Genomic DNA, 27,055 nt, shown 5'->3' with positions numbered 1-27,055 from the left:
CAAGTTCCCTGTGGGCAATTTGAAGTGTTGGACCGACTGTGTTTGAGGGGTTCTTGTGTACAGTGAAATATGGGTTCTGTGGGTGTGGCAGTCACAGAAGGTTGAGGAGGTTCTAGTTCTGGTTCATGTAACTAGAAAGTTACCTGACCTGGGGTGCCTAGATGGTTCAGTCCATTGAGCGTCCACCTTTTGATTTCGGCTCAGGTCACGATCCTCAGGGTGGTGGGATTGAGCCTGTGTCAGGCTCGCACTTGGTAAGGAGTAGGCTTGAGGATTCTCTCCCTCTTCCTCTACCCCTCCCTGCTCGCATGCTCACTCGCTCACTCTCTCAAATAAATAAATCTTAAAAACCAAAAGAAAGTTACCTAACTCCTCAAGACCTAATTGTCTTCATGTGCGAAATGAGAAGGGCTGGGCTCTATGAAACCTGAAGTAGGTCTAGGGAGTTTTAGAGTTAAAAAAAAATCATTCATTTTAGCAAATTCATTCATTCTGCAGTTATTCATTGAACACTTAACGTTTTGGCAAGCCCTGTTGCAGTTGCTGGGGAAACTAAACAGACAGACAAAAATCCCTGTTTTCTAGAAGCTTACCTCCCTGCTTGGAATGAGATAATACACAAATAAGTAAAAATATGTAGTATGTGACCAGTGCTCCTCCACACTGTTTGAGGTCATGAAAAACAAGGAAAGTTTGAGAAACTGCTTCAGCCAGCAGGAGCCTAGGGAGACATGACCAAAAAATGAAATGTGGTATCCTGGACCAGAAAGAAAGACAGTAGGTAGAAACTGAGGAAATCAGGATAAAGTATGGACTTCTTTAATAATAGTGTATCGGTATTGGTTCACTAGTTGTAACAAATGTAGTCCAAAATATAAGATGTTAATAATAGGGGAAACTAAGTGTGGGTTATATGGGAACGTTCTTATATAGTACCGTCTTTACAATTTTTCTGAAAATCAGAACTGTTAAAAAAGTAGTTTATTTTTTAAAACGTGTGTGTGCGTGTGTGTGTGTGATGAGTGACATGGAGAAAAGTAAAGCAGGGTCAGAGGGCAGGGAGCACAGGTGGTGGAGAAGGTGAGTGAGGGCCCGACAGAGAAGGTGACATTTGGGCAGAGCCCTGGATGGAAGCAGGGGAGCTGGCCATGTGGGTATTTGTGTGTGTGTGTGTGTGTGTGTGTGTGTGTGTGTGGCCGGGGGGGGTATTTAAGACAGAGGGACCCCGCGAGGGGCAAGGCCCTCCTGGAGGGAGCAACTAGAAGGCATGCCAGTTGCCATGGGGGGAGCCCCCCAGGAGTGCAGGTGGAAGTAGAGAATTAGGTCAGACCGGTGGGGGGGCTATAGAAGGGTGGGGGCTGGGCAATAGGTATCTTTTAAGTCCGGATCAGGACTTTGGCATCGACTCTGGACCAGATGCGGGCAAAGCCGTGGGTCTGGCCTTCTTCCCTGTGGCACGGATCCCACATCACATGGCCCTCCTTTCACAGGCTTATGAAAGTTACCACTTGAGGGCCTCGTTAGGCTTTAGAGCAAGGGTTGAAAAACTACAGCCGTGGGCCAAATCCTATCCCACCGGGTTCTCTGCAAAGCTGTACAAAGGTGAGCTCCTACCTTTTTCCCTCCCTCCCTTCTGTGAGGTTGTTTCATACATTCATAGATAATTTGTAATTGTTTTGTCACATTCTGTATTCCATCCTGGGATTCTCTCGACTTCCTAAATGATTTGTTAAAATCTGCATACATTAAGGTTCACTCTTTATGCTGTGAAGTTCAGTGGGTTTTGACAAATGCATAGTGTCATGTATCCACCATCACTGCTTCATGCAGAATAATTTCACTGCCTGGAAAAAAACCCCTGTGCTTCACCTATTCAATTCCATCGTGTAAAACCTCTGGCAACCACTGATCTTTTCACCCATCTCTATAGTTTTGCCTTTTCCAGAATGTCATCTAATTGGAACCAGATAGTATGTAGGCTGTTTAGACTGGCTTCTTTCACTTAGCAATATGCATTTAAGATTTAGCCAAGCCTTTTATTGGCTTTGATAGCTCTTTTCTTTTGATCACTTAATGATATTCATTGTCCGGATGTGCCAGCTTCTTTATCTGTGTCACCTATTGAAGGGCATCTTGTCACCTATTGAAGGGCATCTTGGTTGCTTCCAGTTTTGGGCCATTATGAATAAAGCTGCCATAAACATTCATGTGGAGGTTTTTGTGTGGACATACGTTTTCAAGTCAGTTGGGTGTGATTGCTGAATCACATGGTGACACTGTTTAGCTGTGTATTCACCCTGTTGTTTTTTTTTTTTTAGAATATCATAGAGGAAACCTATGAATGTTTTTGGTTTGTGTCCTTTGACAGTGCCATGGTACTACTCTTTTCCTATTTCTGGAGGCTTGATTGAAATTTCTCCAGAGGAGTGTTAAAATTCAAATTGTTTTCAGTGAAATTTGAAATTATGATGGAACTTCTAAGAGTAGATTCTTAAAAGTCTTTTTAATTTTAAAATTTATCCCCAGTGGGTCCTACCCTGAGAACTTAATAGATCAGCTGTCTAATAAGTTGAAGTAATTGAGATACAATAGTAACAAGTTAAAAATAATCATATTAGCATTCCTGGAGGCTTTGGGAGTGACATGTACATTTAATTTGAAATAGTGAGGAAGTGTTTCAACAGACTGTCTTTCCATAGATGTGTAAGGTTCTCTCCACGTAAAGACACCAGAATCTGCATGATTTCTGACCAGTGCTAAAACTTAAAACACATTGAAAACACATTAATGTTGGGGCACGTGGCTGGTTCAGTTGGAAGACCGTGTGACTCTTGATCTTGGGGTTGTGTGTTTGAGCCCCACATTGGGTATAGAGATTACTTAAAAATAAACAAGGAAGGGGGCGCCTGGGTGGCACAGCCGTTAAGCGTCTGCCTTCGGCTCAGGGCGTGATCCCGGCGTTGTGGGATCGAGCCCTACATCAGGCTCCTCCGCTATGAGCCTGCTTCTTTCTCTCCCACTCCCCCTGCTTGTGTTCCCTCTCTCGCTGGCTGTCTCTATCTCTGTCGAATAAATAAATAAAATCTTTAAAAAAAAAAAAAAAAACAAGGAAGGAAATTTTTTTAAAAAGAGGAAAAGAAAGAAAACACACTGATGTTACAGAGGGAAAAAATGGGAAAAAGGCTTGGATTTTTTCAGCTTTATCGATGTATGATTATTGATGTGTACTATTGATATATAATAAATACAGTGCACATATTTAAAGTGTACAACCTCAGTTTTGACATGTGGATGACCGGCACTACCATCAAGGTAATCAACACAGCTGTCATCCCCCAGAGTTTCCTTATTCGTCATCATTCCCCCTTCTTTCGGCAACAACTGGTCTATCACTTTTATCACAGTGGATTAGATTGCATTTTCTTTTTTTCTTTTTTTTTTTCTTTCTTAAAAGATTTTACTTATTTGACAGAGAGAGTGAGAAAGCACAAGCAGAGGGAGAGGGAGAAGCAGGCTCCCCACTGAGCAGGGAGCCTGATGCGGGGCTCAATCCCAGGAACCTGAACTGAAGGCGGACACTTAACCGACTGAGCCACCCAGGCTCGCCTGGCTTGCGTTTTCTATAAGTTTCTGTATATTGTATATATAATTTATGTGAATTAGTTAAATGGAATCATCCAGTTATATTTTTATGGAGAAGTTTCTGGTTTCCTTCAGAATAATTATTTTGAGATTCATCCATATTGTTGGGTGGATCAGTACTTCCATTTCTTTGTTGCTGAGTAGTATTCCATTTTCTGGTGCCATGGACTGACTTGTGTTCCCTATAAACATATGTTGGAGCCCTAACCCCAACAGGACTGTATTTGCAACAAGGCTTTTAGGAGCTGAATAAGGTTAAATGAGGTCAAAATGGTGAGGTCCTAATCCTGTAGGATTAGTGGCCTTATAAAAAGAGGAAAAGTCCTTTCTCTCTCCTTGTGCATGTGGTGTCGAAGGGCTGTGTGAGGGCACAGCAAGGAGGTGGCCTTTGCAAGCCAGGAAGAGAGCTCTCACTAGGACTGGACTGTGCTGACATCCTGATCCTGGACATCCTGCCTCCAGGACTCTGATACAGTACATTTCTGTTGTTTTAGCCATCCAGCCTATGATGTTTTGTTATGGTGGTCTGGGCAGCCTAAGACCTATGGATACACCATAGTTTGTTTTCCCATCTTTCTGTGGCTAGACATTTCTAGTTTTTGGCTATTGCGAATAAAGCTGCTGTGAACGTTCATGCACAAGTTTTTGAGTAGACCTGTGCTTTCATTTTTATCGGGTAAATATCTAGGAGTGGACTGGCTGGATTCTGTGTCTCACTTTTTAAGAATTGCCAGAGGATTTTCCGAAGTGATTGTACCATTTTACTTGTGTACGAGTGGCACATGAGAATTCTGGTTCCTCCACATCAGGCTGGAGGCTTGAATTTTGAATTGCTCTTCCTTAGGTGGTCCACTCAGATGTGCAGAGGAGGCTCTTCGCCTGCTGGAGCGTGGCCGGGAGAGGCTGGGCAGGCAGACGTTTCACTGTGGAGCCCTCTGCCATGCTTACTCTGTGTTCTCAAATGAGAATTTTTTTATGCCCACATGAATTTACCTTCCATAAAAATACAGAATGACTTAATGTCTTTATTCCTTATATTTGTCCTTCTTTCATTGCTTTTCCTATTTTTCTTTTACTTGCAGACCTCCGGGGTTAAGACCAGAGTTTCTGGGCTATGAGGTATGGGGGGAGTCTGGGTTTGAGAGTCAGACACACCTGGATTTGAATTTGGGCTTTATAGCTTAACTGTGTAGCAGCTGACTGCTGCTGTGTGTGACCTGACTCTCCGTTTCCTCATCTGTTTCTAAAAAATGTGGGGAGGTTGGTAACACCCAGCTTGATTGGTTGTTATAAGGCTTAAGGATAATGCATTGAAAACATTTTCATTGAACATTTTGGAAACTGTATTCATTTCCCAAGATATATTGTAATTATAAGTCCCATTTTCTATTTGACAGTGGCTAACCTGATACCCACGGAGTAGGAGAGGAACTGAAGTTTTAATGGGTGCCACCACTTAGAGAGGGAGACCCAGAATATATGACAAAGTATTGCCAGGGCTTAGGGTAACCTTGCAACGTTTAATAACATCAGGCCTTCCTTTGGCCATTTGCGGATGTATTTCATGTGCCTATTTATGTACTTATACAAAGACAATTCCTGCCTGAGTGTGACTCCTTTAAGCAGCCCATTTGGGAACCCCCTGCCTCCATGGTACTTAGGGAATGTTTTTAAGGAGGAGAAAAGGGGTCTGGGAGGGATGTTTCTCAGGCCTCTGGGATCCCAGCCAGTGTACACGTCTGTCTGCCTTTCTCAGAGCTCGGGCTACAGTGGTTGAGCGCGGGCCTTTTGGCCTGCGGAATCCTTTGTCCAGCTGGCTGAGGTGCGTTGAGTGCTTTGGGCCTTCCCTCCCGTGGAGAAGTGGGAAGTTATTCTTTGATGGCTGGGCCAGACTGCTCATCTGATGTTGCTAGAATCTGAAAGGTTGTCCTGGTAGTCAAGCGGTTGGCATTCATGTGGCCTGGGTCGGCTGGAGTGGGACCTGCAAGGGAAAGGGAAGGTCCCAGTGAGGTGGGAAGTGTGGGTGTCAGGCGGCACTGGACTTGTTTTGCCAGGTGAGGGTGTCTGGGGGCCTCTTCTCCCCTGCCCGACTGCTGGGTTCCAAGTGTCCTGCAGCGTTTCTCCTTAGAGCCGGCTGGCTTTCTTGGCATCATTCAGTCTAGTTGCTAGGAAGCCGAATAAGGCAAATGCAACTTCCTTTTGACTTACTCACATTGAACCATCTGCTTCTTCCTTCTCATGGCCTTCAAACTTGGCTAGGATCATTGAGAAGAGGGTCGAGTGGAGCAGCTGTGCTCCTGATCCTTTTTGGAAAAGGAAAGCTTTCTAATAACTCTTTAACCCTCTCAGTCCAAATTCATAATAGTTAATCTTGTTTAGCCCCTTGTTTCTTTCAGCTAACAATTTGGAGCAGGCATTTTCTTCCTAGGTTTTGCCCCTTATTTTTGTCTTAATTTAGATCTCTGTTATTCATTAACCACACAACTTTTAAATGAGGAAGACGGTGTCGACGTGTATCAAATGCATTTGGCATGTAAACATAACAGTGGTCTTAATCGAAGACCTTGAGTGCTTAGAATTGATGCGCACAAATGATTCAGGAACATTCTTTCGTAAGTGCCATTGTGGAGTTAGTGTCAGATACATTAAAGGTGGCAGATCATTCATTAAAATTTCTGGTGATGTTGGTGGGGCATCTACCAAAGAGAAGCTTTTTTTTTTTTTTTTAAAGGATTTTTTAAAATTACCAAACACTACCAGCATTACATTCTTACTTTTTTGGGGGCAGGTTAATTCAGTTCATTTGGGTAAATCTGATTCATTATGTTGAAGCCCCTTTCTGTTGGTGAATTTCTAATGGTCTTTTCTTGTGACAGAGCTGTGCCTTCAGTTGTCAGCTCTGGAAAAGCAGTTGAGCAAACAAACTAGACAAAAATAGAAATAGGCATTACAAAATAGAATAGAGATTCTGGGGAAAAAAAGAAGTCTTGAGAAAAGCATTGTTCGAGTTTTAAAAATCCAGTTTAACTGAAGATTTAATCACCTTTGAGTGTACCAGAACTGTGGAAACAAACGTGTGGGCTATGGGAAATAATTTCTTCTTAAGTGTAATTTTGTCTTTGTTGGTTTTTTAGCAGCAAGCCATATAAACCTTTTCTGCCGACTTCTTATTCTCCCCAAGAGGGCTACTTAAAGGAGGGTGAAGACATGCTAAGGTAAAGTTTTATTGTTGTGGCTCAATTTGCTAAAAGCTTTAGTAGTAATTTAGATGTGTTCTTACTGTGCAGACTTATGTGTTTGTTAAAATTGATGCTATTAATATTTGCTTTTTGGGAAGTCCCTCTGGTCAGCTTGATCATATTAAGCCATTCTGCTTTAACTTCTCCGTTTCCATAGTCATTTGGACTCTAGTAACTAAAAGAGACCTACAGACTGAAGGGACTCGACCACCTGAGCCCCTCTGTGGGCTCTGCCTGGGTGAGCCGCTACAGCAGGCCCTCGACTCCCTTCTTCCACACCTCCCCACCTTTTTTGTGCTACCATTTGACCATGGGTATATGCTCTGAAAATCCAAAGTTATTTTAGTTATGAGGTGAATCAGTATTAGAGTATAAATAAAGTCACTTTAAAATGGTTTGGGGCACCTGGGTGGCTGTCAGTTAAGTGTCTGTTGATTTCGGCTCAGGTCATGATATCAGGGCCGTGAGATTATGTCCGGCTTGTGCTTAGTGTGGAGTCTGTTTGAGATTCTCTCTCTGCCCCCAAATTCTCTCTCTCTCTGCCCCTTCCCCTGCCCGTTCTCTCTCTCTCTCAGGAATGGATAAACAGATATAAAAGTGTTTGACATTAAAAAGTAAAAATCCCTTTCAGAGTCCTCCCCAGTTTCCCTCCTTATTTTTAGCTGAAATGGCTCACATTGGTTTATTGTTCTGGAACTTGCTACTTTTCATGTAACAGTATGTCATGGAGGATTATTGATCCTCATTGGTTTTGACCATCGTGTAGGATTCCAAAGTCTGTAAACCAGTTTCGAAGGTGGTCTTACTTAGTTTGGTCTGTCTCTCACATTCTGCAGCGGAATTCTTCTGAGTAACTAAGTAGGTAAATCACCATGGCACTTCAGGGTTCTTGTTTGGATCTACCTCTGTAGTTTTGGTAAAAGCAGTTTTCCTTGAACTGTATCCGAATTGATTTTTATGTGTATGAACCTTGACAGGACCTCTCTCTTGCCTGCATTAAAGATGAGATTTGTGTCAGATTAGATTAATAATTCAAAATTGAAAAATGCCTTCCTCGACTGCGGAAGCACTTGGAAGTATAGAATTCAGGAGTGACTGTTAGTGGGGGTTAGTCTCTCTCAGGTAACATTTCCTGACAGTGAGACTCAGAATACTTGCACCGGTAGGCGATCTTCTGAAGGAGGGATTTTCTTAGCTCTGGTGTGAAGGCAGCCTGAAGGCAGAGATGGATGGTAATGGCTTACATCTGTTGAAGGCCTGTCCTGCATCAGACACTGTTCTAAGGGCTTTCCCTGCATTAACTCATTTAATCCTCATAGCAGCACTTCCACGTAGGTTTCCATAGCCCCATTTCACAGGTGGGGAAACTGAGGCATAGCAGTGTTAAGTAGCTCATTCAGGCTTACCCAGTTAGTAAGTGACGGCTCTGAGATTCATACCCAGGTAGTTGCAGTTTCAGCATCACGCTGTCTTTCCTGGATGACCATGTACCAGCTTCTGGGGTGCCCCCCCAGACCCTGTCTAATTACTTAAGAGTGGTGGTGGGCAGTTTACAGACCACTTTGTTAAAAGACTGTGCATAAAGCATGAGGGGAAGCCAGCAAGAACACAGTCTAGCAAGGGCTAGAGAAAGCAGGCAGCTTGAGGAATGGCCTCTGGAGTCAGTGGCTAGTGTTTGTCAGAGCCACAAGACAAAGGTAGAGTCTGCCTGGGGTAAGGAAACATTCTCGTGTAGCTCAGGATTCTCAGGCAGTAGGGGAGGCGTGGATTCAGGCAAAAGCTTTGCCTCTCAAAGTCTGGAGCTTCGTCTTTGCTGTGTCAGGGAATTGGCTGTGGACAAGAACCCAAATGAAAATCATACGGGGGAAGAGCAAAGGGATCGACATTGGCTGGCAGCTTGCTGAATAGTCATGGTTTGAGCGTGTTCCGCGGCTGCCTTGCCATGCAGCGTGATGCCTCTGGTGGGAAAGGAACTAATTGCTGCCCGCCGAGGTGGTTCTCTCCCTGGCAGGACACTCCTTGTGGACACACACATTGGTGTCTGGATGCTGGAGAGCCGCAGTAAAAATGCCTGATTTAGGGTACAGAGTGCATCGAATTCCCCCTTTCTCTGTTAAATCACAGCAAAGGGGACTACTTTAGATGGCTAATAGATTACCCAGCATCTGTGCACTATTTTGCATGCCTTTAGCAAGGGAAAATAGCCGGCTCACAGGAGCCGTAGAGTGTTTAGGAGTAAAGTGAGCAGACCTCATTGACTCATTTTTTACCCGTATCCAATGGGAATCTTCAAAAGATATACACGTCTGATAAAATTATCTTCTCTTCTTTAAAATAAACACCTTCAAGTATGAGTTTCTGTCTGTATCAGTCTGACTTGACAAAGATCAGTGGCTCCCTGTGGTGCTTTTCATCATAACAGGCAAGAGAAAATGAATGGCAGAGGACAGAAAACTCCCAGAAACTCAGAATATTCTAAAACGAGAACAGATTATTGAACTTCTATCTGTGTGTAGACATGGCCTTTCTTTTGGTGCATATATGTATTGCGCCAGGTGACCTGGTATTTATTTCTTGGCTTTTGGGGACACATTTAGAGGGAAACTGCGTTTGCACAAACTGTTATATTTTCATGCATCCAATAGCATTAAAGAATTACGGCGGAATGTGGCTGATTATTCAAAAAGGCACGAAGAGAACCACGAGCGACACCAGTCCACTCAGTTAGGTAAGAGTCTTGCTGAGATTCTCCTTCTGTTTTCCTCATCTATTCTTTATAGAGGTGTTGCCATTCATTTACACTTTTGTAAAAAACCCTGAAAACCTTCAGTGATTGCTTTTGCCCTTGCAAGAGCATGAACATGTCAATATTTTTCAGGTGATGCCAGTGGCAGGGACAGTCGGAAAGAAGGGCTTTTCCAGCACTTTTATCAAGTGGTTCAGAAAGAACGTGATCGAGAGAGGCCTTCAGATTGCGTTATTGTTTGTATCAACAACGAACAGAGGTATATTTATTTCTTTTTAGCCTGTCAAACGAGAAAGTGTACAAATGGAATAATTAAGTATTCAGCCTTACATACATTAGTCAATGAGAGTGGAAAGATCTGGAAATGCTGTTAGAACACTGCTCTAGGAATTACAAGAATGGGCTTTTGGGTTTACCATCCTGGGGCTGGGGAGGTTTCTGATGATTACTCTCTTATTCAGTTTTCTGTATTGCTCGAGTTTTCTACAGTGAGTATCCATCGATTTCATAATTAGGGGGAAAAACCAAGGCTATTTTCAGGCTGGATTCCGTGTTCTAGGCTCTGGGCATACTTGAGTGAACGTAACAGACGAACCTTTGCCTTGGGGCACTGACAGTCTAGTGTAGGATGCCACAAGTTGGCCTCACTGATAATTTCAGAGACGGGTTCCTCTCATTTCTTAACTGCTTGTTGAATTCCTTTCAGCCTTTATCCTGCTATTTTTCCTTCAGTGTAGGATGCCCGTTCCCTCTTCTCCATCTGTAACTTGTGCAGGCCAACTAACACTTGTAACTTGTATAGGCCACTTAACATCTGTAACTCATGCAGGCCTCTTAAGCGCAGTTGTGGCCTGGTCTCCTACCCTGTTGGCTGTCTCCGGCTCATCCTTTGGGTCCGCATGGTGCCTTGATCTTGCGCACCATTGGCTGGCACTTGAAGGCAGACAGGGGACTTAATGTGTGATGATAATTGTGTCTCTGGATTATGTCGGGTTTCGTAGTGCTTGGCAAAGAGCATGTAGACAAATGGTTGGTTGGAGGCAGGCACACTTACTCCAGGCTAGGTGCTGAGTGAGTGATACTGCAGACTCACACATGAGAACTAATCATTCCTGAGCAGGAGACCAGGCATGCACAAAGCATAACTCAGCATGAAGGCAGCATTGGTGTTCCCACTCTGTGCAAATAGGCAACCTTCAAATGACTCTGAATTCTCATTCTGTGATATCTGCTTTACAGAAATCTAACGTATTTGTAGATAGCATCTTTACTGTAAGAGTTTGTGAAATCAAAATTATAGCTTCATCTCATTTGGAGGGTATTTGGGTTGGATCTTGGGAGACAGCGTACTGGAAGAAATGAGGTCAGTCACAGCATGGGGAGGGTGGGAGAGGCCAATTCCTTTTACATTAGAAAATTATGGGATTTCCCTTTAATAATTGAAAGACAAGCAGACATGCCCTGGATTAATTTGATCATGTGGTAATTTAAACCAATTTTGAACCAGAGGCAGTAAAGACTCAGCATGCATAGTGGCTTGGTTTTCCCTCAACATTTAGCAACTTTGCTACAATCGTTTGCATCAACCAGGGAAACTACATTAATCTTTGACTAAACCGCTTTCTTGGAACTTGTAGCAAGCGTCACAGCAGACCTGTAGCACCTTGTAGCTCTTTTTTTTTTTTTTTTTAAGATTTTATTTATTTGACAGAGAGACAGCCAGCGAGAGAGGGAACACAAGCAGGGGGAGTGGGAGAGGAAGAAGCAGGCTCATAGCGGAAGAGCCCGATGTGGGGCTCGATCCCATAACGCCAGGATCACGCCCTGAGCCGAAGGCAGACGCTTAACCGCCGTGCCACCCAGGCGCCCCCTTGTAGCTCTTTTAGAATTGTGATGAGCTCCAGTGGTCGTTTGACTCCTGCACCCTTGTGCCCTTGCCAGTCTCCCAACTCCAGAGTCAGACTGGCTGGTGTTGACTGGAGTGCAGTGCTGTGTGGTGGAGAGGAGTCCTCGAGATTGCTTTTCTGCTCCCCCTCCTTCTAGGGTGGTATTCAGAAACTGCTGCTCTGCCTGGTGTTCTGCAGTTCTGGTACTTAGCCATGGATTAGGGACTCCTCAGCTGAGCGCAGGCTGCGTCTGCCAGAGTCCAAGGAACTAGGTCTTGCTGCCTGCTCTGTTGCCACTTTGATGTTGGAAAGATTTGTAGTGATATATTAGTTGGCTAATTCATTCCTTTATGCCCCAAAACAGTAATTAATTTTCAAATCATGTCCTCCAACATGAATGATTATTGTGATAACTTTGACTCACGGGCTGTCATTCTGTAAATATGAACCATATCTTGTTTTTCTTGTTTTCCTCTTGAATTTGTTTTCTGAAGTCATCATTTACTCTCCCAAATTGCCTGGAAAGCATTTTTCCAGCCATCATTTTAATTTTTAATTCACAGAACATGCGTTTAGTGTGTGCCTGTTAGGTGTGCTGAGCACAGTGAGCAACGTACCGATAATTACATGACAGTTCCTCTTTTGTACCACATGCAGCCTGGTAAGATAAAACAGGTGCGTAAATAACAAGTGGAAGATGAGATATGCTAAGAGTTGTTTCTGCTCTAAGCAGAGGAAACGTAAGAGGAAGAGCAGACTACCGTTGGAGGGTCCAAGGAGGTAAATCAAGGAGGTTTCAGGGAATCATATCATTTCAGGTTTCTAAGTTCCTGTGCAGGTTTCTGAGCAAGTATTGGGGAGGAAGGGAAGCATAAACCCAAAGGAGAGGTCTGAGATAGATTCTCAAGGACTCGAAGACTCAGTCTGAGAAAATGGGAGAGGAGAGGACTCTGGGGTTTGATCCAAGGTTGGTCATGGGATGGTTGATACTGATTGAGATGGCTAACTCCAGTATCCATTTACTCTTTTTTGTTTATTTGTTTGGCTATACAATTATTTATTTGTTTGTTTATTTAAGTAAACTCTACCCCCAACGTGGGGCTTGAACTCACAACCCCGTGATCAAGAGTCTCACACTCCACTGTCTGAGCCAGCCAATCCCCCTCATCCATTTACTTGTCAGCAAGGAGTTGTTGCAGTGGTAGTGACCTCAACAAATATTGGTCTGTCCCAGGAACTAATTGTAGATGAGCATTCTCTTATTTTTCTGAAGAGAATAGTCTTATCTGTTCTTTCAAACAATCTTACATTTTCTTTCATGGTCTTTAAATTGAAATGATTTCATCAAATAACATCTGAATGATTCCATCTTGAAAAACGCTGGCCACGTTTATGGTACTTATCTAGTGTATCATGCCGCATGAAAACACGGCTTTGGCATATTCTGCTTTCTTTACAAAATTCTGTTCATGGTCGACCGTATGAGGACACCGTATTTTCAAAAAAGTAAGTTTCCTTTGGTTAGAGTTGCCTCCGGTTCTCTTAACTGATTCCGGCAAATGGATAATGTACTGTTGAATCTTTTCAGTGTGTCTAAGAATGAAAACAAGTTGCAGGGCATGATGATTTTTGAAAAAATACAGCATCTTCCACTTCGCTTACCCAAGTACAGTAAAAATATAGTATCTTACACCTCACTTACTTAAATTTGTCATCAGAATATGTATGAAACAACTGCTTGGTGATGTAGGGGTTTTTTTTTGTTTGTTTGATTGAAAATAACCTACCTTTTTCTTGTGTGTGTGTGTGGTATGTGTTTTTTCTCTTTTAAGGGACTATGCAACAGGCATAGGTCACCGGTTGCAGGATCATGGCCTTGTGGTAGAAATGATTCACCTCTCCTCCGCGTCGAGTCTTACGCGAGCGCTCCAGGAAGTAAAGGACGATGGGTCCCCATTTTGCATTCTTGTTGAACAGTCTAATGTAAAACTTTCCTCTTGCACCGTAATTATGCTTCATGAGTCTATCAAAAGTAAGTTGAGCTCAATCTAGAACTATCACTTAAAATGGATCCTGCTTTAAAAATATAATGATAGTTTTTCTTTGTACGCCAGTGTACTTTGAAGGTTCCTGTTTGTCAGTAACCAAACTGGATCTAGTTGAGGAAAAAGTGACTTGAATAGTACTTGAAAGTACTCTCCTGTGCATTAGGGTAATTGAAACTTAAATCATCTTTATTGCTTTTTACTTAAGAATCCAGAATATTTTGTCCAAAATATTATGTAACAAGTTAGTTCTCTTATGTAGAAGAACTTTTGGCCAAATCTCACTGCCATCTTTTCTGCCCTCAGTGGTAAGTCTAGAGGATGTTATGTTCATGCATTCTCTTAGACTACCCTTCCTGCTAACTTTGCCTTTCCTGTGATATCGCAAACATTTCATTATTTTTAGGTTTATGACAGTGCACAAAAATGAACCTTTTTCTTCCCTAAAACACACAGACTTGGGCAGATGCACACATCCTAGACCACCCTCATATTTCCCTCCTGGTCAGAGCTGCTGCTTCCAGAGAGGAGGGTCTGCCTTGTGGATGGCCCCCCAGCAGCTCCCCTAGAGTCATACCCAGACACGAGCCTGAGTTCTGTAGTCCTTTTGTCTTTGTGGAAGCTCTTGGTGCTGTTCTGTGTAGTCCACACTTCCTGAGTTCCTCATGTGCACCAGGCACTGTACAAGATGCAGGCCAGCATGGCTTCCTTCTTCTGCCCAGGTAGGCAGCAGCCAGGCAGGCTTCTCCAACAGGCACATTTCAGCCAAGTCTCCATAGCAATGTAGCATTTTCACTGTGAAGTCAGGAGACCTTTCCCCTGGGCAGATACCTAGTGGAGCATTAGTAGCTGAATTTATGTCCTGCCTGTGGCTTCTGGGGCCTTCAGAGAAGTCGGTGTCAGACTGATGTCCTATAATCCAGCTATAATGTTGGGTCTGAAAAGACAATACTGAGGAACACTGGGCTTCCGATAATTTGGGGGATGCCAGGACACCTTTTCTTCTGACCATTCCATTTGTTTTGCCTCTGTGTAGCCACCTATACCCACCTAGGCAGCTCTTGTTCAGTACTGTTCCCGAGAGTTGTGAAACCATGGTTTTTCTAAACATAGAAAATGTCTGATTTATTTTAAACAAATAATAAGACTAAACCACATTTATGTGACATGTAAGTTCTGAAAATGTAAAAGAAAAGGCATACTTTCAAAAATTATAAATCCCAACTTCCTGGGGATGGGGATGGGGAACAGATTAATTTAACAGGTTGTACAGAGGACTAATCGCATCTGTTTACATTCATGTGAGATCATTTAGGAAATTACCACTAAAGTAAGTAGGTCTCTCTTTCACATTGCTTTATTGCTGACAGTTTGTTTTGTATCTTGCATGCAGCCATTAATCAGAAGCCCATGGAGCTGCTTCTGTGCCAAGACAAACATTTAAGACAAACAATGAAACTTTAGCACCTATAGGCAAATATGCATTCATATTTCTTCCTAGATGTAACCTTAACAAACAGTTTAAGATTTAACCAAATACCATCATCTCCACTGTAGCTCCGTAGTACCCCTTGGATCAGAAATTTGTTCAGAAGTCGGTGATAGGTGGCAAGACAGGCTAGGGGCCTCTCGTCTAAAACTAAACTTTTATGAAGTCTTATTCTCAGTAGGTAAAGCTAGGAGAGATTAGAAGACACCCATGCATTGACTACAGCCATTAAGTTACATAAAAACCATTCCTAGTGTCTAGAATTTATTTTATATGTAGTATTGAGGGCCTGGAATACTCCTGACCTGACCTGGAAAGCTTTTTAACACGATTTAAGATCCATAGGCCTGAGCTAAAGACTGCAGAGCTACGTAGAGGATTGGGGGTTACTCCTTGGCCTAAGCGACGGAACCTAGAAGCCCTGCACCACATGTCTGTCTGTCTGCCTTTTATCTAAGTATTACATATACAGAGTGAGGAGATGAGCACTAAAAGGTGTGTAATGAAAACCAGCAGCCCCATGTTCCACCTGCTCACCTCTCTGAAGGCTCTGTTCTCTGCTTCCACTTGTTTCCTCTGTGAATCACGCTCGTCTCAAGTGGTTCACCTGAATTGCTGGAACCAAATTAAACACATTCCCTTTAAGGGTTTTTTTCCCCCCTTAAACATTTTTAGTTAGTAGCCAGCGATGGTTGAAGTTGCATCCTGTCTTTTTTAGGCTAGATTTGTTTAGCATTAAAAATTCCCATTGATATACATGGCACCTGTTTCCTCTCCCTCTCCTCCCCCCCCATTTTATCAGTGTAGCGTGAAGCTGTCCATTTATGAAAAGCAAAGCTGTCCAATTGTGAAAAGTGGGTCTGTATGGAAAAGGTAAACAAGCTGCACATATTATAATTTTGAAACAATGTAATGTGTGATTTTGAAGTCGACAGGGCACCTGCTTTGGAGGGTCCCAGTCCCCTTGGAGCAGTAGACAATCACATCTGTACTGAAAGCTGACACAGCCTAAACAACATGTAGTTGGATTAACTACATTATTTTCTGATATTAAAAGGAATCAGGGCCCCCATTTGATATAAAGCAGGCTCTTTCTTGTCCCTAGTACATCGGCATATGCCCCTGGAAGACGCCCTGGAGCTGGTGGCTAAAGAATACAGGAGATTTTTCTCGAAACGGGAGCAGCAGGAATGTGCTGGAATTGCTCTGCAGGCTGGAGATCTGGTGGATGACTTCTTGGCTCGGGAGCGCCTGACCAGCTACTCTGTCCCTTCGGGCATTCAGCACCTTCTCTTTCTGTTGAGTGAGGGAATGTATTTGTATGGGAATGAGTTGAATCTGCTCATTGACTACCTGAAGACCAGGAAAGGGCAACTGGAAGGTATTTGGTACTGTCCATTTTCCCTCCGCATTTTAAACCCCAGGAAATCTTATTCTGCAAATCCATATGTGAAAGAAAACTAAGAATTTTTTATTTAATTGAGAGACTATACTTCTGTAATATAAAGGTGTCTGATAGGAGCATGTTCGACATATGAATTACACTATTGTGTAATCTTTATAGACTCAAATGCTTCTTTTGAAGCTAAAGTTCCTTTTGAATCAGATATTTTAATGTATAGCTGGATGACTTCTCTACATAGATGGACACGTGGGAAACAGTTTCTGTTCCCTATCAGTTTACTTTTGTGATTCAGAGTTTCAGCTTGTTAATTGATATATTTGTAGGTTATTTTAAGGTGTATGGTAAACATAAAGAAGTAGCCCCTTATCTTAAAGATTGTAAAGAGCATTCCAGTTTTGAGCTAAACTCGTTAAAACGGTGACTTTTCAGTTTACTTATTTTGAGTTGAGTAGGTGACAAGAAAATAATAATCACTTGTCCCTGTGGGGAAACATAGCTGAAGTTACTAGGGCCATATTAAAGCTTTAAAGAAATCGTTCATCTTATAAAATGTAGAATGTATTTTATTTTATTTAAGATTTTTATTTATTTATTTGAGAGAGAGAGAGCAGGGAGAGGGAGAAGCAGACTCCCCGATGAGCAGAGCTCGATCCCAGGACCCTGAGATCATGTCCTGAACCAAAGACAGACACTTAACGGACTAAGCCACCCAGGGCGCCCCGAATGTATTTTATTTTTGTACTTACTTTCTCAGGGTTGGGGGGGGCTCATAAACTTTAAATGCAATAGGTTTTTTTTTTTTCCTGAGTGCTTATGTAATTTATTAACTGATTAATTGAAGTATAATTGACATTTTCTATTACTTTCATCAATACAGCATAATGATCTAATATTTGTATGTATCATGTAATGATGACCGCAACAAGTCTAATTAACATCCCGTTACTCTTTGATCATAGAAACCTCTAAGTCAGAAAAATAATGGTCTTCCTTGAATTCTGAGTTGTTCCTTGCGCAGCTCGCTGGCCTCTGCAGCAGACTTCTGGTGAACATTCATTTTCTTCATTTTTCCAGGCTTTGAGGCACTCGAGTCTTTGGTTAGCAGTGATCATCCCTCATTTCAAGGCAGGAATACCCCTGTTGTGGGCAAGCCGCCTCCACTTCTTCCAACCCCTGGAAAGCCGTCCTTCTCTGGCCCGCATCCCCCACTTCCTGCCAAGTCCCCATTGTTAGGGGACAGACCAGGAGGGGCTCTCCTTCCACCACCAGGTCAGTGCTTCCCTCCAGGAATAAGAGCTCGCTGTGCCTCTGTTGTCTCTATGAGCATTGCTCTGAGAGAACAGGACAGTTTAGAGCAATTGCAGTGTTCGTTGGCATATTCTCAGTGAATGCTAAGGTTTCAGAAGACCAGGAGAGACGCCTGGAGTTTCAGTGGGTGCCGTTTATCTTGAATGAGTTGTCTAAGTTTTAACACGGGGAAGTGTAGAGGAGCTCTCGTATCAAGGTTGTTGGCCACATTTAGGATGGCTTACACAGAGTTCCCTTAATATGCACTCTGAATTCTGTAGTGTTTTCCAGGCTTTTCTGAGTAGTTGGTGTAAATAGTATCTGACATCTGCCTAAAATGAGGTTGTACTACTGTGAACTCCTTCCATTATAAGTGACAGGGACCTAACTCAGCTTAAAACAAGGAGACCTAACTGGCTTACATAACTGAAAATCCCCAGAGTTGACTCACTTCCAGCCGAACTGGATCCTGCTGCTCGAGTGTGTTCATCAGACATCCATCTCTTCCCTCTGGGAGGAGACCTGGGTATTGGGCTGACCACTTGAGGTTCAGAGTTCCAGTCAAGCCCCGTGTCCATTATGCCTCTGGTTCCTGGGGTGTCTGGTGTCTGAGCCTTTCTTGCCTCTTGAGGATAAAGAGGATTTTTGTTTGTTTTGTTTTAAGACTTATTTATTTGAGAGAGGGAAGCGTGCATGCATGAGCTGGGCAAAGAGTAGAGGGAGAGGGAGAGAAGCAGACTCCCTGCTGAGTGCAGACAGGGCTCCACCCCACGACTCTGAGATCATGACCTAAGCTGAAATCAAGAGTCGGCCACTTAACCGACGGAGCCACCCAAGTGCCCCAAGGGTGAAGAGTTTTAGCTCCTCTGTAGGCACCTGGAATGCAGCTTCCTCTGCATAGTCCCTACTCCCTCTGTTCCTCATCTTCCAAATACTTGTTCATACACTCTTGTCTCCTCTCCTGTTCTCCTTGTGTAATAACAATGGGAGCAGAGAAGAAACTGGATGAAAGCATGTTTTCCATCTGCCATGTTAAAGACAGAGTTGGCAGTGAGGTCTTTGTGGAAAGGTGGCTTTTCTCCTGGGCCTTAAATAAAATTTGGACCTCGGATGTATTTGTGCCTAAGAGTCAAATGTTGCTTCGGTCTTTTATATGAGCAGAGATCATTTTAGCCAAAAATCTTTCTTACAACACAATATTTCCACCTTGACTATTATTGTGGATCAAAATAGAGGGAGTGTGTCCTCCTGCTTTGGTAGCCGTGCATGTGTATGTCTTTTATTGGGAACTTCAGTCTGTGTTGAAGATCCACAGCCCTAGGGGTGAACATTTCTGTGCCCCCTCCCTTTCTGACCTGGTGACCTTCGGGATGATTGAGAATATAGCTTTATGTCTTCTCTGTTCCCATCATAGCCTGGGCTTTCTTGCTATCCTTCCTTTCCTTCCGCTGCACTCACCACGCTCCGCTATGCCTCAGCCCAGCCCCTTGGTCCACCCCTGGGCATTCTTACCATCTTGTTCCTGTGAGAAGCGAGTGAATTAAGAAGAGAAGAACTCAGGAGGAGATCTTTTTGCTCTGAATTGCTTCTCATTCTTACTGAAAGTTAAAAACAAAATTCTTTCAGACCCTCAGAAAGGGCTAGGTGCTTGCTTCAGGGCCTTGGCATGAATGGTGATAAAAAAATGCCCTGTTCAACAGGGTGAGGATAGCAGGGCAGACTGACTGCCCAGGGGAGAGTGACAAGGCACTAGACCATGTGTCAGACCCCCATCACTGTGTCCAGGCCAGTGTTCTAGGTGGACGGGTGTTAGATTCTCAGGAATAGAGTGCTTCAGGTATGTCATGGACCTGCCTTTATGACCTGTCTGGGAACCTCGCGGCTTGTGGATATTCGAGAAAACAGATTCCAAGTGTCAAATAGAACATTTGGAACAGAACCCACTTGTGAAAAGGTGAGCAGGGAGAACCAGGATGTCAAGACATGCACGCATGCATGGACTAGACAAAGGGTTTGCAAACTTCTTAAAGGGCTGGATAGTAAATATGTCATTTTTAGTGTTTACAAGCCAAAAAGCAAAGTTAAGGATATTATGTACATACTTACGTAACCATTTAAAACATAACCACTTAAAAATGAGAAAACCTTCTCAGCTCACAGGTCGTACCAAAACAGACAGCAGGCTGGATTTGGCCCCCAGACTCGTTTGCTGCCCCCTGGAGAAGCACGGAGGCCCAGTCTGGGCCCAGGGAGGACTTGGTAGAGCTCGGAGGAGCTGAGATGTGTGTGTGGCAGGTGCTCCCCGCTCAGCCCCTTTCTAAAGATTAAGGAAAAGTCTCTTTGGGTAGAGCAGCTGGAACCAGGTTCATCACTTATCTTCCTGTTTGTGTTTTGGTTTTTGTTCTCTGCAGGATCGGGCAACCCCAAAGGTCTGTTTGCCCCTCCCCTGCTTCCAGCAGCCCCCTCCAAGAGACCTCCTTTGGGATGCCCCCAGCCCAGGCGTGCCAAGCGTCCACTGCTTGGGGAGAAACCAGGCCTTCTAGCACCACTTCCAGGTGAGTAGCCAGGCGAGCTGGGAGTGGCATTCTAGACTCGTGCTATCCAGTGCAACTTTCTGCAACAGAGGAAGGGTTCTGCAGCTGTGTGGTTTAATACGATAGCTGTGGGCCACATGTGGCTATTGAAACGTGGCTGGTAAGACTGAGGAACTGAATTTTTAATTGTGTTTGATTGTAATTGATTCAAATGAGTATCCTCACGTAGTAATTACATAGTAGTCACGTGGCTAGTGGCTGCCTAAATGTTTGGCGTAGTTCTAGGCTACTGGACGTGACAAGAGGCTATAGCAGTAGATAAGAAAGTGTGCTGTGTTTTTACCATGTAGAAATCTATTGTTTCCTAGTCTTTTTCTCCGCCCGCCCTTTTTAAAGCTGCAAATGTACTTAAAAAGGGAAATACATCTCTAGCATAAATGGACGTTATTGTCAGTCGCTGTAAAATAGAAGGTAACCCTGGTGAAGAGAACACAAACGAGTATTCCTGTTAGAAACTATCACCTGTCTTCAGTCTCTAAGCTTAAGGCTTGCTCTCCCTCTGGTTAAGAAAGATTACTAAGGGTCAGGGAGGTGTTAATGGGACACCGGCCCTACTAGAAACTCTCTCCTTGACTGTGACTCTTCTTAAGGATTGCAAGAAGTTGGCAAAGGGAGTGTCTTCTCACGAGGTTGAATATCATGTAATTATGTGTTTGTGCATCGCTGACGTCATTCGGAGGTGTGCACTTTGTTTCTGCTTGGCTCAGGAGAATGCACGGCTTTCCCGCTGCCTGGCAGGATGGAACCTGACCTGTCATACTTAAGGTACTGACTGATTGATACGCAGCCCTAGCTCCAAGGCTGCACAGGAAGAGAGGCTTTTCCTCTCCCTTCCTTCCCAGTGCAGGCCTGGCCAGCTCTTCTCTGATGCTGCCTTTCCTCCCGTATGGCTGGGAGAGATGAGGCCAGAGGCCCCAAGCTGCCCCCAACCCCACCAAGGCATAAAGGTGGTGGTGAGAGCTGAGATGCACTCTGGCTTAGGTGGAAGGCCACCAAGCAGGCATTTTGCTGACTTCATTTCTCGTCATTCAGGCTTACCGAGCCTAAGTAAAGGTGCTGCCCAGAGTTCCTCTTAGTTCACCGTTAGTTGGAGTTCTCTCCTGAGATTTGGTACCAAAGCCCCAGCTCCTGGGAAGGTGAGCCTTTGTCCCTCTCTGCTCTTCATGCAAGACCTGTTTTTCATGATACTTACTGCTATTTTAAAGTTTTGATCCTCAGAGCACCTGGCTGGTTCTGTTGGTTGATCTCGGGGTCATGGATTCAAGCCCCATGTTAGAGGTAGTGTTTACTTTAAAAAGATAAGTGAAGTTTCATCTTCTGTGTTTTAGTCAAACATACTTCTGCAAGATATACATGCTGTGGTTGTGGTATAAAGCATGTGTGTTTATAAAATGGTGCCAAGACGTGGAACAGACATAGATTAATGATTCCTACCCTCCTGGGAACCTAAACAGCCTGTCTCATTCTGAAGATCCTCATCTGACAGACCTCGTTTTGGGGAAATTTCGAGAATTTTCCTTACCCCTAAGGTGGTTCTCTGTGGCTTCTGAGGGCCCTCTCAGCTCCAAATTCCAGCAGTAATAATCGGAGAAAGCATTGAGTGAAAACGTGAAGCATGCCTATACAAGGTATAACAGTAGTAGTTACCGTGCACTGAGTTCTCGTCATGTGGCAGGCATTGAGGTAATTTCATTCAGTCTTCAGAAAACCCTGTGAGCTACGTAGTTAGATCATCTCCCTTTTCCACAGGAGTCACCTAAGGCTCAGAGGGTGAAGAGCCTGGCCAGGGTCACACAGTGGTACCTGATGGGGTGGAGATTGCACACCAGCCATGGGACTCCACGCTCTGTGCTCTTACCCACCACACGGTCCAAAATGTTGTCAAGTTTTGCTTGGAATTCAGCCCCATCCTTCCATTCACAGTGGAAGGACTGCAGACATTTTGAGGAAGGGAGTGGTTGTAGTTACTGCGGGGCTGCCATGAAGCTGAGAGCTGGCGTTGGAGGAAGTCAGGTGGGGGAGAGGCTCCAGGATCTCCTGTGAATAGAGAGGAGCCTTTGGGTGAAGTGTTTATAACTCAGCAAAGGTGGGGATGGGGGCAGGTGTCCCCTAGATGAGGCTTCGCGCCAGGCACCAGGATTAAGTGAGATCGTACGCATGGACAGCTTGTAGGACGGCTCAAGCATGGCACAGATGTCCGTCTGCCGAGGCTGGAGCTGGGTCAGCGTGCTTCTGCCTGCAGAGGTGGGTGCGGCTGCAGGCCTGTGGGCCAGCCGGGCCCTCTGCAGACCCTGCAGGGCGCGTACATTGATGCTGCTGCTTCCTCCTCTTTGCAGTTCTTCCATCAGTGCTGCCCAAGCAGACGGTGCAGCTCACATCTCTGCTGAAATAAGGAAAGCTCCCGGAGCCAGGAAAACAGAGTGGCTGCTGCCCACATGGCGGCTTCACCCTCCTTCAAGGACTGAGGCCCCTGTCTGACCCGCAGCACTGGTGTCCGGGCAGTGGGTACGAACGTACTTCCCTTCTCCCTGATACAGGGTCCCGTGGAGACATGTTTGCTGTTTGGAGTTTCTGTGCCAAACTAGAGATGTGTGGAAGGTCATTGTTGTAGAAATTGGATCTTGAAGTTGTTCAATTATATACATATTAAAATAAAATAAAACTTTTAGCTTTTACATACTGGTTGCAGCTTTCTAAGGACTTGTCATTTTGGAATGATTTTAGATTTATAGTAAATTCCCAGAGATAGTACAGGGAGTTCCCTTTATCCTGCTTCCTCTGAAGTTGACATCTTGTAAAACCATGGTACCTTTACTGGGAAATTCGCATTAGTACAGTAATATCCACTATATTATAGACTTGATTTTCTGCTAATGCTTACTTTTCTGTTGACCAGCTTTTCTGCTAATGTCATTTTTCTGTTTCAGGAAGGTACCACATTGCATTTAGACTCCTTTGACTTCATTATATTCCAGTTTTTTTATGATGAAACATTTTAAGTATACAGAAAATTTGAATGATGTGTACAGTGAACCCTCATATATTCTGTATCAACAATTGTTAACATTCTACCATTTCTTTAAAAAAAATTTTTTTGCATTTCTTTTTAATTTAAATTCAATTGATTAATATATAATGTATTATTATTTTCAGAGGTAGAGGTCAGTGATTCATCAGTCTTAAATAATACCCAGTGCTCATTCCATCACATGCCCTCCTTAATGTCCATCACCCAGTTACCCAATCTTTCCACCCACCTCCCCTCCAGCAACACTCTGTTTCCTATGATTAAGAGTCTCTTATGGTTTGTCTCTCTCTCTGATTTCGTCCTGTTTCATTTTTTTCCTCTCTTCCCCTATGCTCCTCTGTTTTGTTTCTTAAATTCAACATATGAGTGAGATCATATGATAATTGTCTTTCTGTGATTGACTTATTTCACTTAGCATAATACCCTCTAGTTCTACCCACATCGTTGCAAATGGCAAGATTTCATTTTTTATGGCTAAGTAATATTCCATTGTGTATATATATATATATATATATATATATATATATATATATATACACACACACATTACATCTACTTTATCGATTGATCTGTTGATGGACATCTGGGCTCTTCCCATAGTTTGGCTATTGTGGGCATTGCTGCTATAAACATTGGGGTGCAGGTGCCCCTTCTGATTACTACATTTGTTTCTTTAGGGTAAATCCCTAGTAGTGCAATTGCGAGGACATAGGGTAGCTTTATTTTCAACTTTTTGATGAACCTCCATATTGGTTTCCTAGAGTGGCTGCACCAGCCTGCATTCCCACCAACAGTGTAAGAGGGTTCCCCTTTCTCTAAATCCTCACCAACATCTGTCATTTCCTGACTTGTTAATTTTAGCCATTCTGACTGATGTGAGATGGTATCTCATTGTGTTTTTTTTTTTTTTTTAAGATTTTATTTATTTATTCGACAGAGATAGAGACAGCCAGCGAGAGAGGGAACACAAGCAGGGGGAGTGGGAGAGGAAGAAGCAGGCTCATAGTGGAAGAGCCTGATGTGGGGCTCGATCCCATAATGCCGGAATCACGCCCTGAGCTGAAGGCAGACGCTTAACCGCTGTGCCACCCAGGTGCCCCCTCATTGTGGTTTTGATTTTTAGATCCCTGATGCTGAGCACTCTGCCATTTCTTAAGGGGTACATATGTCTGTGTAAATAAAATTTTTTTCTATAACATGAAAGTAAGTTGCAGAGTTCATGACATCCCACCTTTAAATACTTAAGCCTGCACCATGCACCTCCTAGGAATGGGAACATTCTCCTATATAATTATGATATTGTTATCACACCTTAAAAATTAATAATAATTCTGTAGTATCTAATACCTGGTTCCTTGATTTGAATTTTCCCATTTGTCCCCAAAGAGCTTTTATGGCCTTTAAAAAAAAGGAAAGATTTTATTTTTAAGTAATCCCTACACCCAATGTGGGGCTCAGACCTCAAGATTAAGAGTCTCGAGCTCTACTGACTTAGCCAGCCGATGCCCCTTTTATGGCTTTTCTTTAAAAACCAGGATTTGATTAAAGTTTTTGCATTACATTTTTTTGGTTTTTTGTTTTTAAATAATATACCCCCATTTTTATTAATTAGGTAGGCTCAACACCCAACGTGAGGCTTGAACTCATGATCCTGAGATCAAGACCCTGCTCTGCTCACACGAGCCAGCCAGATGCCCACTTTTGGGGTTTTTTTGTGTTTCTTTTTCTTTTTTTAAAAGATTTTATTTATTTATTTGACAGAGAGAGTGAGCACAATCAGGGGGAGCTGCAGAGGGAGAGGGAGCAGCAGGCTCCCCACCAAACAGGGAGCTGGACATTAGGCCTGATCCCAGGACCCTGGGATCATGACCAGAGCCGAAGGCAGACGCTCAACCAACTGAGCCACCCAGACGCCCCCCCCCGCCACGTTTGGTTTTTATGTGTGTTTAGTTTCTTTTAATCTAGAGCAGTCTGTTCTTAGACCTCCCCCACCCCACCCCCCAGTAATACTGACTGTGAGTCCAAAACACTTGTCTTGTAGAATATCCTGCATTCTGGATTTGTCTGATTTTCTTCATGGTGTCACTTGACTGTTCTTCTGTTCCTTGTATTTTCTGTATCCTGGAAGTTTGGACTAGAGGCTTGACTAGATTTAAGTCCTACATTTTGGCAAGGATATTTCATAGGTGGTGCTAATTACTATTGCATTGTATAGAAAGACACAGAACAGTTGTCCTGCTGGTAGTGCTGCTGTGCCTGGTTCCTTGGGTGAGCTGGTAATTACCATGGAGCAGGTAGGTTTTTCCCTTGAAGCATGATGCTTTGGCATCAAGCAAATGTCCTGTTCCCCCAACAACTTTTACCTTATTGTGTTAGTGTCCATTGATGATTCTTGCCTGATTCAATTATTATAGTAGACCTTCCCTTTTAACTGAAGTACAACATCTTAAATATAAGTTTACTGAGTTTTAAAAATTGTACAGACCCAGGTAACCAGCACCCAAAACAAGGTATAAACATGCCCATCACTTTAGAACATTCCAGGCATTCCCTTGTCTTTCCCCAGCCCCTTCTGACTTCTGTCATCCCAGTTTTGTCTGTTCTTTTAGTTTATGTAAACGGAATCACGTAGACTTATCATTTCGCAATGATCAGTATACAAATACTGAATTGTGTTGTACACCTGAAACAAATATAATGTTGTATGTCAATTATACCTCAACAACAAAAAATAAACTAGAAATACTTTTTACAGATATTCAAGTAAACTATTTCCAGTGGAGGTTTTATCGACTTCCCTTCTCCAGTGTAGAAGGATCTAGTTTTGCTTTGATTTATACATTCATTTCAATACTTCTGATTTAAAAGCGTGACTGTAGAGGCAACTGGCTGGCTCAGTGAGTGGAGTTCCTGACTCTTGATCTCAGGGTTGTGAGTTTGAGCCCCATGTTGGGTGGAGAGATTACTTAAAAAATAAAATCTTAAGGGGCACCAGTTGGTTAAGCGTCCAACTCTTGATTTCGGCTCAGGTCTCGATCTCAGGGTCATGGGATCAAGCCACACATCAGGCTCTATGCTCAGCTCGGAGTCTGCTTGAGATGCTCTCTCTCTCCCTCTGTCCACTTCCTGCTCGCGTGCGTGCACACGTGCGTGCTCACGTGCGTGCTCTCTCTCTATAAAAATTAAAGAAATAAAAATGTGGCTTCGTTTGGATTGTTCTTTTAACTGGTTGCAACACCTTACTGGTTTCCTCTTTAATAGTGATTTAAATAAAATCTTTAACGTATGTTTATTTTAAAAAAGCAAAATCTGGCTGTCTTTATTTTATTGAAACTATCTTCTTTTGCTTAATAGAATGCTGTAGAAGTTCACCCTTACTGTTGCATGAGCCCATAAATTGTTCCCTTTTGTTGCTGAGCAGGAGGTCATTGTATGGATATGCCACAGACTGTCCATTCCCCTGATGATGACTTTTAGGTTGTTTCCAGTATTTGGCTATAAGATTGCTTGTAGAAGTCCTTTTGTAGACATAGATTTTCGTTTCTCTTGGGTAAGTACTTAGGAGTGGAATTGCCGGGCCATAGGGTAGATGTATATTTAGTTTAGTAAGAATTGTCGAAGGGGCGCTACGATTTTATGTGGCCACTGGTAGGGCCTGAGAACTCGTTGTTCCACACCTTCCCTCACTCTGAGT

At 43.4% G+C, this 27,055-nt stretch overlaps 1 protein-coding gene across 1 annotated transcript in view; it reads left to right on the top strand.

The window, feature by feature from the left end:
* Positions 1 to 20,341, top strand: part of LOC125283291 (uncharacterized) — a 52,343-nt gene extending 32,002 nt beyond the window's left edge. The window contains exons 3-9 of the mRNA XM_048223780.2: positions 6,777 to 6,857; positions 9,527 to 9,609; positions 9,760 to 9,886; positions 13,346 to 13,545; positions 16,153 to 16,428; positions 17,527 to 17,721; positions 20,151 to 20,341. Coding sequence (XP_048079737.2) covers positions 6,777 to 6,857; positions 9,527 to 9,609; positions 9,760 to 9,886; positions 13,346 to 13,545; positions 16,153 to 16,428; positions 17,527 to 17,721; positions 20,151 to 20,302 — 1,114 coding nt within the window. The 3' untranslated portion in view covers positions 20,303 to 20,341. The remainder of the gene's footprint in view (positions 1 to 6,776; positions 6,858 to 9,526; positions 9,610 to 9,759; positions 9,887 to 13,345; positions 13,546 to 16,152; positions 16,429 to 17,526; positions 17,722 to 20,150) is intronic.
* Positions 20,342 to 27,055: the final 6,714 nt, after the last annotated feature.

Source organism: Ursus arctos, unplaced genomic scaffold, assembly GCF_023065955.2.
Source record: "Ursus arctos isolate Adak ecotype North America unplaced genomic scaffold, UrsArc2.0 scaffold_19, whole genome shotgun sequence".
Taxonomy (NCBI): domain Eukaryota; kingdom Metazoa; phylum Chordata; class Mammalia; order Carnivora; family Ursidae; genus Ursus; species Ursus arctos.
The sequence above is the reverse complement of the archived record's forward strand: the minus strand, read 5'-3'. Positions and strand labels throughout refer to the sequence as shown.